General features: G+C 59.8%; 2 protein-coding genes across 9 annotated transcripts in view; one reads left to right on the forward strand and one right to left on the reverse strand.

Moving 5' to 3' along the window:
- Positions 1 to 1,697: 1,697 nt before the first annotated feature.
- CD68 (CD68 molecule) lies at positions 1,698 to 6,450 on the forward strand. The gene is given in 8 exon segments (XM_025193758.1): positions 1,698 to 1,863; positions 2,438 to 2,527; positions 3,562 to 3,819; positions 3,822 to 4,042; positions 4,288 to 4,407; positions 4,980 to 5,052; positions 5,221 to 5,391; positions 5,821 to 6,450. Coding segments are annotated over 8 exon segments (1,077 nt in total). The 5' UTR covers positions 1,698 to 1,856; the 3' UTR covers positions 5,958 to 6,450.
- A 260-nt stretch (positions 6,451 to 6,710) lies between these two features.
- Positions 6,711 to 9,609, reverse strand: part of MPDU1 (mannose-P-dolichol utilization defect 1) — a 5,397-nt gene continuing 2,498 nt past the window's right edge. For 4 of the 8 annotated variants that reach the window (XM_025193761.1, XM_006037315.3, XM_025193760.1 and 1 more), the window contains 6 exons: positions 9,090 to 9,155; positions 8,862 to 8,994; positions 8,424 to 8,509; positions 8,196 to 8,314; positions 7,978 to 8,088; positions 6,711 to 7,066 (listed from right to left, as the gene is read on the reverse strand). In XM_025193761.1, the coding sequence (XP_025049546.1) occupies positions 6,947 to 7,066; positions 7,978 to 8,088; positions 8,196 to 8,314; positions 8,424 to 8,509; positions 8,862 to 8,994; positions 9,090 to 9,155 (635 nt within the window). In that variant the 3' untranslated portion in view covers positions 6,711 to 6,946. Of the gene's footprint in view, positions 7,067 to 7,977; positions 8,089 to 8,195; positions 8,315 to 8,423; positions 8,510 to 8,861; positions 8,995 to 9,089; positions 9,156 to 9,316; positions 9,604 to 9,609 lie in introns of those variants that run through there. The other 4 variants (XM_025193762.1, XM_025193759.1, XM_025193764.1 and 1 more) reach the window with 4 other exon arrangements.

Genomic DNA, 9,609 nt, shown 5'->3' on the forward strand with positions numbered 1-9,609 from the left:
AGGGGGGGGGGCCACCAACCCATCCCTGTGCACGCTCTATGTGTCACCACTGTGCAGGTAAGTGTGTGCATGCATGTTTCTGTATGTGTATATTACACACACACAATTATATATATAGCAATATGTCCATAATTATGTGTATGCAAATTTATGCACATATAACTACATATCTAGCTACATGCATATGAACTCAAATTTACATACGCACACGTACGCATATATGCACACGTAAATTTTCACACCCTACCTGCAATGGTATAAGTATGTGCATGAAATTGTATATGTATGCATACAATTACATATGTACAACCATGTATAATTCTGAGAGTGCATAAATATGAAAATGCACACTCAATTAAATACAATTATAATACATGCACTATTTTACATATGCATGTAAATGTGCTGGTGCATTTATATGCAACTAGATGTATAAATTTGTCAATATAAACACAACCACACAATGACACATACAGCTATGGGCACATAAATTTGCATATATATGCAAATTTACACAAGTATATGTAGGTATGAATATATATGTGTGTGTATAATTACAGCCACGTAAAAATATATATAATTGTATTGTGTAAATGTACATGCAGGGCAATATGTAATTATCTGTATAATTATATGTGCATGATGGTAAAATTGGACACAATTATATAGCCGTGCATATATGCGTGCGCACGCGCGCGCACACACACACACACACTCTTTATGCTACAGAAATAATTTACACTAAGAGAAGCACGTGGTGCCCCACTTCCGGGTTTTGCCCCGCCTCCCTTGCATTGGCTGCGCCGCTGGCCAATGGGAACCCCCATCTGCGCATGCGCCGCAGGGCTGCGGGCCTCCAAGGCGAACGCGCGACCCCGCTGGGCCCACCCCACCGGCCCCTCCATGTTGCGGGCAGGGGACTGCGCCCCAAGCGCTCTTGCAGTGGTAGATCGCATGAGCGGCTCGGCAACAGCTCACAGCGCATGCGCCTCAGCCTCGTGTTTTGCCTGGATGGGGTCTCCCTGGGGCTGGTCGTGGGACGCTTTGGGCACACGCAGCCCAGTGACCCCCCCACACACACACACGCAGCAGCTGTATGTGCAGGGAACCCAGGCACCCCGGGTGGGGGGTACAGGAGACAAAGGGGACAAGGGCCTAGAGCAGGAGAAGGCCTAGACATGGAATCCAGGCATTGGGGCTGTGGGTGCACATGACCCAGGCGTCCGGGGTGCAGGTATACACGTGCACACACATGACCCAGGTGGCCAGGGCGCAGGTACACATGCACGCATGCAACCCAGGTGTCCAGGGTGCAGGTGCACACGCACGCACACACGTGACCCAGGCATCTGGGGTACCATTCGCTCAGCTGGCACCCTGCCCTGGCTGCCTGGGTTCCACAGCTAGGCCCTCTCTGTAAAAGTCCTGGGGGGCAGGCGGGGGCGTCACATTATTAAGCCAGGGCCAAGTCTATGCGCGTGCGCGCACGCACACAGCCACCCCCCACCTGGACACGGCTCTTCTCCCCCAGGAGAGGGAAACTGAGGCACGGGACAAGCAGCAGGCAGCAGAGAACCCAGGTGTCCCTCCCCCCAGGGCCACGAGGGTTGTCACATGAAGGTCATGGGCCGACAGCCCTGGCCTGACTCAGCGGGCATAGGGGGAAGTGAAAGCGCAGACTCATATCCCCAGGGCAGGTTCTACTGGGCCACCTCCACCCCAGAGCTGGTCGCATCTCAGCCCCCTCAGACGCCTTAAACCCAGCCACCTGCACACATCTCAGCCTGGACACGTGATACTGATACTGGCCAGTTAGCACTGGATCCAGCTGGTGACATTAACTCTGAACCCTAATAATGGCAGGTGGGGAAAATGGGAGCAGGGTCTTATCTTTGGGGTGTGTGGAATATTTAAATGGAGAAGGGATTTGGGGGGCAGGAGAGTGCTGGGGGGCACTGGTCCTGGCCCATGATAACCAAGTCTGGCCTGGTTAATTCTGAAACCTAGCAGCCAGCGCGGTGTTGTGGCAGGTTACGAGTAGGAGGGGCTGGGAGCCTGGGTGTCTGGGTTCTCTGTGGGGAGTGTGGCCTAGGTGTGAGAGCCCGGGCGCCTGGGTTCTTTGGGAGGGGAGTGGTGACTGGTGGATTAAAGCAGGGAGGCCAGATGCCCGGCTCCCACCCCACTTCTGGAGAGTATCAGGGGTTGGTGAGTGGGGGGGTAGTGTTCTACTCAGCCACCCCCTCCCCGAGCTGGCTGCCCCCACAAGCAGCCAGGGTGCCTGTTGCGCGAGGCCAGGCCCCACCCCAGAGCCAGGTGCCGGTTGCGCCATCGCCTGCTGCGTGACAGGGCCGGGCGCTATCTGAGTTCACAGGGGCGGGGGACCCGGACGCCTGGGTTCGGAGCTGGGGAAAAGGTTTCGTTTCCTTTCTGCTATCAGGAGACGACAGGACAGGGACGGGCAGACGGACGGGCACCATGAGGACCCCAGCCTGGATCCTCATTGCGCTCTGCCTGGCCGGGGCAGTGGGTTAGTACCGGGGAGGGGGACCCCCCCCTTTTCCCCTCCCAGAACCCAGGTGTCCGGGCTCCCGGCTGCACCTGCTGTAACACATCTGACCCCACTCCCCGCCCAGAGAACCTGGGCACCCAGCACCCCTGCTTTCACCCCCGTTCCCCTGAAGGACCCAGGCAGCCAGGGTCCCACAACTCAGCCCCCTCCCCTCCCCTCCCAGAGAACCCAGGCATCCAGATTACTGCCCCCCCCTCCCCCCCACCCCGTATCTTTTCCTGGATCAAAGGACACAGGCAGACAGACCCTGGGGACTGAAAGCGCCTCCTTTTGGGCTAAAAATGGCCTGTTTTGGTGCCTTATAGGGTATTCCCCTGTCTCCAAAGAGTCCCAGTGAGGTGGAAATCATCTTTTTCTGGCCTGACAAATCCCATTTGGCCCTCAAAAACAGAGAGGGAAAAGCTCCCCATGGGAATTAGGCGCCCAAATATGGTGTTTTCTGGACAAAGGGATTTTTAGAAAGTCCATTATTAGCCCCCAAAACCTCTGGAGTTCGGGGTCGAAAACAGGCTTTGCCTGTAAAATGCCCTTTTATGCCTGGAAATGGGGGAAGAAAAGGCTGAAATGGGGAATTTCGACACCAGGCACTGGCTTTTTTTGGGCAATCAGGGACTGGAACAACAGTAACCTGGTGTTGACTCTGGAACCTAATGACCGGGGGGTGAATGGGGGCAAGGAATTACCTTTGGGGGGTATTTACGTTGTGAGGGGGTTGGGGGTAGATTTGGGGAGGACTGATACTGGCTCATTATAAAGCAGTTCTAATTGTTAATTAACTCTGAAGCCTAATAATGGTGGGTGTGGGGAATGCACAGGATATTGGGTTGGGGGGGGGGGGGAGTATTTAAATGGACAGCTCAGGGGGCACTGATACTAGCTCATTATACCAGGGCTCTAATTGGCCATTAACTCCGGAGCCTAACGACGGCTCACTCTGAAACCTCTGGACATGGCATCGTCCCTGTCCCTCTCTGTCTCCCCTCCCTCCCCAGTCTGTTTCACAGCTGGGCGCCAGGACGGACCCCCACCCTCAGAGGTGGCGCGGGGATGGGAGCGGCCCAGACGCCTGGGTCCCACGCCAGGCCCAGGCCTGGAGTGCAAGGACTGCACCTGGCCCTGGCCCTGGCCCTGGAAGAAGTCGGCGACGCTGGCACCTGCGTTCACCAAGACACCGACCCCGCACCCTAGCAACCACACCACCACCCCGCACCCTAGCAACCACACCACAACCACGCACACTAGCAACCACACCGCACCCACACCACCCCCCCGCACCCTAGCAACCACACCCCCACCCCGCACCCTAGCAACCACACGACTCTGCCTACACGGGTCCCACCCACCCCGCAGCCCACAGCAATACCAGGGGTGCCCTTGGGCGACTACCGGGTGGACAACGGGTCAGGGCCCTGCCTGCGGCTGGAGGCCGGGCTGCAACTGCGGGTCCACTACGCTGCCCAGGCCAAGCGCCAGGTACCCAGATGCCTGGGGTCGCTGGGCAGGGAGGGGGCCAGGGGGTGAGATAAGGGGGAAGGGGTGGGGGGTCTACAACCCCTTGGTGCTGGGAAGTGGGGATTTGGGAGCTGGAACATCTGGGTTCTCCAGGTGGGGAGGGGGCCAGGGGTGAGAGCAGGGTCCTGGCTCTAGGATGGGGAGATATGGGAGCCTGGACACTTGGGTTCTTCGCCCCAAACCCACCCCCTGCCCCTCCACCACAGCTCTGGGGCACCTTCACGGTTATGCCCAACTGCACCAAGGCCTCGGGCTGGTGTCACAAGGACATAGCCGTCATGAACTTGACCTTCCCTGAGGGCTTCCTGCAGTTCACCTTCCACCAGGTACCAGCGGGGGGTGCTGGGTGGGGGCGGTGCAGGACAGGGCATCTGGCTGGTAGAAAGGTTACAGGGATCCAGCAGAGGACACTGACTCTACTTAGGAACAAATTGAGGTGTTAACTGTAGCCCCTACTGATGACTTGTGGGGGTGCTGAGCTAGGGGGGGCAGCAGGGGGCATCTGGCTGGGGAAGCAGTTATGGGGCCAGAGCTGGCTATGAATCAAGATGTTAACTCTGGGCCCTAGTGCTGTCCCAGGGGGCCATGAGCTGGGAGGGGTTTGGGGAGGAAGGGAGGATCCAGCAGGGGATTGCTGAACTGGGAGGAGTCATGGGGGGCGTGGGGGGGGACACGACAACACACACAGTTATAGGGTCTAGCAGAGGGCACTGATTCTAGGTGGGCATAAATGGAGGCATTCACTCTGGACCCTACCAATGACTTAGGGTTGCCAAACTGGAAGGGGTCTTGGGGGGGGGGTCCCAGAGGTGGCGCTGAACTGGTGGGGGGCAATTTGGTGGGTCCCACAGGGGGGGCAGGGCAAACAGGGCAGTAACTGTCTTCTTGCCCCCCACAGAATCAGACCCGGGGCATTTTCTACCTCAGTGGAGTCAAAACCAGCCTCACAGTCCAGTTCCCTGAGGCCACAGGTGGGAGATGGGGGCCCAGATGCCTGGGAGGGGAGGGGGCTGCAAGGTGGGGCAGGGACTGGGAGCTGGGACACCTGGGTTCTCTGGGAGGGGAGGGGGCTGGAAAGTGGGGGCAGGGGACAATTGCCCGGACACCTGGGTCACCTGACCCCTGCCTCCCCCCTGCAGAGGGGCACTTCAGGGCTGACAACACTAGCCTGCGAGACCTGGAGGCCGCCCTGGGGCACTGCTACGCCTGTGGCAACCGCAGCCTGGTGCTGAGCGAAACACTGAGACTCGATGCCCTGCAGGAGCGCGCCCAAGCCTTCACCCTGCCCCATGGGGGTGCCTTCGGGGATGGTGAGCCCCCCCTCCCTCAGCGCGCACACCTGGGTCCCTTCTCCACTCTGCAGCAGGAGGCCCTGGAGGCTTGGGCACCTGGGTTCTTGCCTTGGGAGGGGGGAGCAGATGCCTGGTGTCTCCGGGAGGGGGGCAGGGGCTGGCAGCCTAACTCTGATTAGTACAGGGAGGGGGGGGAAGGGAAGGGTGCTGGGGGTGAGAGCAGGGGGGCCGGGAGCCCAGATCCCTGGGTTCTCTGAGGTGGGGGGAGAATGGGGTCTATAGGGGGGTACTGCTGGCAGCCTGAAAACCTGGGTTTTCGGTGGGGGAAGTGGGGTCTATAGAGGGGTACCACTGGGGGCCCGGACCCATGGGTTCTTTGGGGGAAATTGGGCGCTGGGCACCCGGACACCTGGGTCCCATCCCCCCACACTGACCCCTCCCCCTCAGCTGTGCACTGTCCTGCCGACCACAGCCTGGTGGTGCCCATCGTGGTGGCCGTCGTCCTCATCGTCCTCATCCTCATAGTCATCATCGCCTACCTGGTGGGGCGGCACCGCAGGCGGGGGGGCTACCAGCCCCTCTGAGGGGCCCAGCAGGGTGGGGGGCCTGCTTGTCCATACGCCCCCCCATCCCCCACTGAGATGCATCCAGCCAGTGTCATCATTAGGGTTAAGACTTAACAGCCACTATGTGGGACCTGCCCTGGCTGCAGGTGGAGGGAGGGGGGGGGGGGGGTCAGGAAGCAGGAGGGATGGGGGTACTTATTGTGGCAGAATGGGTTAAACCCAGCCCATGTTGTTGTTATGGTCCAGAGTTAACAGCCACATTAGGATGTAGGGTACATCCTGGCTCTGGGGAGTAGGGGGGTCCAGGCCTGGGGGGTGCCAGAGAGGGCAGTTCATTCTCTCCCCCACAACAAACCCCAACCAGGAGCCTTTATTAGGGTTCAGAGTGAATGGCTGGGTATTTGACCAGTTGATAGGGCCAATCGTGGCAGAGGAGGGGGTAACCAATCAGGCCTTGGGGTGGGGGCGGGGTTTGCATTTTCATGGTTTAATAAAGCTCATAGTAGAGTTACAGGATGTCTGGACCTGATTTTGACCACCCAGGGGGGCGGGGCTCTGTGAAGGAGGGGGGCCTCTAGGCGAAGGCCAACTGCCCCCCTGCAGCCAGCTCTGGGGTGGGACACAGAGGCGAGTAGCTGGGAGCACGGACTCCAGGGTCCTCCAGGAGGCGAGAGGCGGCTAGGGGCCCAGACACCTGGGGGACCTGGGGGAGGCTCAGCCTCCAGGCACCTGGGCTCCCACCCCCACTCCCCGACCACACTGGGGCAGATATGAGTGTTCTCAGCGTTTAATCCACCCCAGTTGGGGCAATTCTAGCCGGGGGGGGGCAGTTACAGTCATAGGGGAGCAGTTACAGAGAAAGGGGGGGCAATTCAAGACACAGAAGCAGCCCCTTCCCCCAGAACTGGGGGTTTCTCTGCTCATACACCTCCCCCTCTTCCCCACCATGATGGGGGCTTGGCTTATCCCTGCCCCACCCCTTTTGCCCCCCCCATGGCAGGGGGGTCCTACCGCTGCTTCTTGCCCTGGGCTGGGACATGCCAGTAGTAGATGAGCTGTGCAGCGATGACCCCATTGCAGATGGACGACACCATGTAGGTCAGTGCCACCAACAAGTCCCCAGTCTCCTGAGGGAGAAAACAGGTGTGAGGAAGGGGCAGGGGGCATGATGACCACCCCCCCCATGCAAGGGTCTCAGCCCAGGGCAGGGGATTGTGGGAAGGCCACAGGACATGAGTGTGTCAGGTCTTCACCCAGTCTGGAGAGTGGGGGGGAGACTGAGCTGGGCCCCAGGGCATTGTGGGAAAAAAACCCAACACATGACCACCTTCCACCCCCACCCCACCAATAACGCATGTGCGTGCTGGGTCTCAGGCAGGGGCTCCCAGGATGGGCCCCAGGGCATTGTGGAAAAGTCATGTGACCCCTGGCATGGCATGAGTGTGTGAGGTCTCAGGCAGTGGCTGCCTGGGTTCTCCCCTGCCTTCCCTTCTCTGTCCTCCAGGGGGGCTGAGCTAGGCCCCAGGGCATTGTGGGAAAGGATAGGCCCCTGCTCTGCACCCCCATGTGCTATGAGCTGGCCAGATCTCAACTCAGTGCTTGCCACTCCAGAGGCTGGGGGGGGGGTTGGGGGGGGGGGGGGGTTGGGGGGGGGTGTGCGCGCACACGGGGTATTGTGGGGAAAGCAGCCTGAGCCCTGCGACAAGAGCTAATCAGGTCTCTCCCAGCACAGAGACCGAGGGGACTGGGAGAGAGTGGAGAAGCTCTTAGAGGATTATGGGTAAACAATCCTAGTCCCAACCCCCTCAGATGTGTGGCAAGGCTGGAAACCACAAAGCATCACCTACCCTGAGGCCCCCCCCACAATGCACCCTTTGACCCCCTGCTGGGAAGGTTGTGACCCCCAGTGAGAGGCTGCGAGTCCTCTGGGCCACCTCACAAGGTGGAGCTAATGCCCAGGGGTATTGTGGGAAGGCTGAAGCCACCCTGGGCCCAGGAGCATTATGGGAAACCAGCAGAGGATCATGGGAGGACAGACCTGCACAGAGGTGAAGATGCGGGCAAGGCTGCCGGCGAACAGCAGTAGGATGGTGACAGCTGAGAGCTGCCCCGTGTGCCCGTTGCGGTAGTTGGTGGTCGCCTGGATCAGCTGTAGGGGGGCAAGAGGAAGGCAGGGAAGGAGAAGAGTCATACCAGCCCCCCCTCTCATCTTGTCTCCCACCCCCAGGATCGGGCCCAGATTGGGGCCAGCCTTACCCGGCTGACGATAATGGCAGGGAGGTTGAAGGCCTGCAGCAAGGTGATGAGAGCTGAGGGTGGGAGTGGGGACAGGAGCAGTGCCAGTGCCGAGGAGTACACAGCCAGGAAGGTCACACCTTGGAGGGGGGCGGGCAAGGGTCAGAGGCCCCTCTCCCTGGGCAGAGGCCCCACCCCCTCCCAGCATGCCCCCCTTCGGCAGAGGCCTCACCCCCCTCCCCAACTCACCACGCCCCGTGCATCCCCCAAAGTACTGGATGAGAAAGCCAATGGTCACCGTCTGTAGGGTAAGGAAGAGTGCTTCACCCCAGGCGCTAAGGGGCAGGGAAAGGGGAGGGGGGTTAGCGAGGCCCACTGCTTTCACCCACCAGGCCACAAGGAACCCAGTTGTCCAGGCTCCTGGCACCCCCAGAGCTGAGCAAGAACCCAGGCATCCAGGCTCCCAACCGTCCCACTCCCAGACTCACGCTGGGACCCAGAGCCAGCAAAGAATAAAGCCCTGTGTGGCCTCTCTTTGCTTGTGACTCAGTTTTCCACCTCCAATGACCAAGAGATGGCTCGATCGGACAAATGCAACTGAAGGTGACTCAGGTTCCCTGCTCTGTCGGCTGGGAGATGGTTCCTCCGGAGTGAGAACCCAGGCATCTGGGTGCACTTTTGCCTCACCTGAAGGGGAAGTGGTGCGCAATGCTGTAGGCTATGGTCCCGGTCAGCGCCAGCAGCTCCAGCAGGACAGCCTGGAAGCTCAGCCCCTCGGCGCTCTGGGCCCCCAGGATCTTGAACACTTGGGGCAGCTTCACTGCAGGGAGGGGGAGAGGGGGTCAGTGTGGGGGGCTGAACCTCCCCCCACCAGCCCCATTCCCACCTTGCTGCCCCAGGGCCAAAGGTCCTCACCCATCACAGACCCCATGACGATACCATAGCCCAGGACTTTGCTGACCAGGATCTTGAGACATGGAACTGGGGGAGTTAAGGGACAGAGGAGTCAGCCCGTGAGACACGTGCTCCCACCACCCAAGATATGCCTCCCGCCCCTTAATCTGCTACCCTATAAACCCCCACCCAAGCCAGGGAGGCTGGGGGGGAAAAACTGGCCCCAGCCCTCCCCAATCCCCACCTACCACCCCCTGCAAAAACTTTCCTGGGGTTTAGTAGATTTTGAGGACTGAGGCTGTAAAAGATGAGGATGGGTGGGCTTACCCCTGCCCCTCCAAAGACCCCCCTCCCCTTCCACTTAAGGGTACTTCCGCCCTTCCCTCGCATGGCCCCCAACGGGACTTCCGGCCCGGACTTCTAATCGGCGCCAAGATGGCTGTCGCGTTGCTAAGGAAGCGCTTCCGCCCCGCACCAACATGGCGGGTGCTGCGCCTTGGACGGAGAAGCCCGCCCGCCTGGCGGCCGCCCCAGCCCGACG

This window comes from Alligator sinensis, unplaced genomic scaffold (assembly GCF_000455745.1).
Source record: "Alligator sinensis unplaced genomic scaffold, ASM45574v1 scaffold1488_1, whole genome shotgun sequence".
NCBI classification, from domain to species: Eukaryota; Metazoa; Chordata; order Crocodylia; family Alligatoridae; genus Alligator; species Alligator sinensis.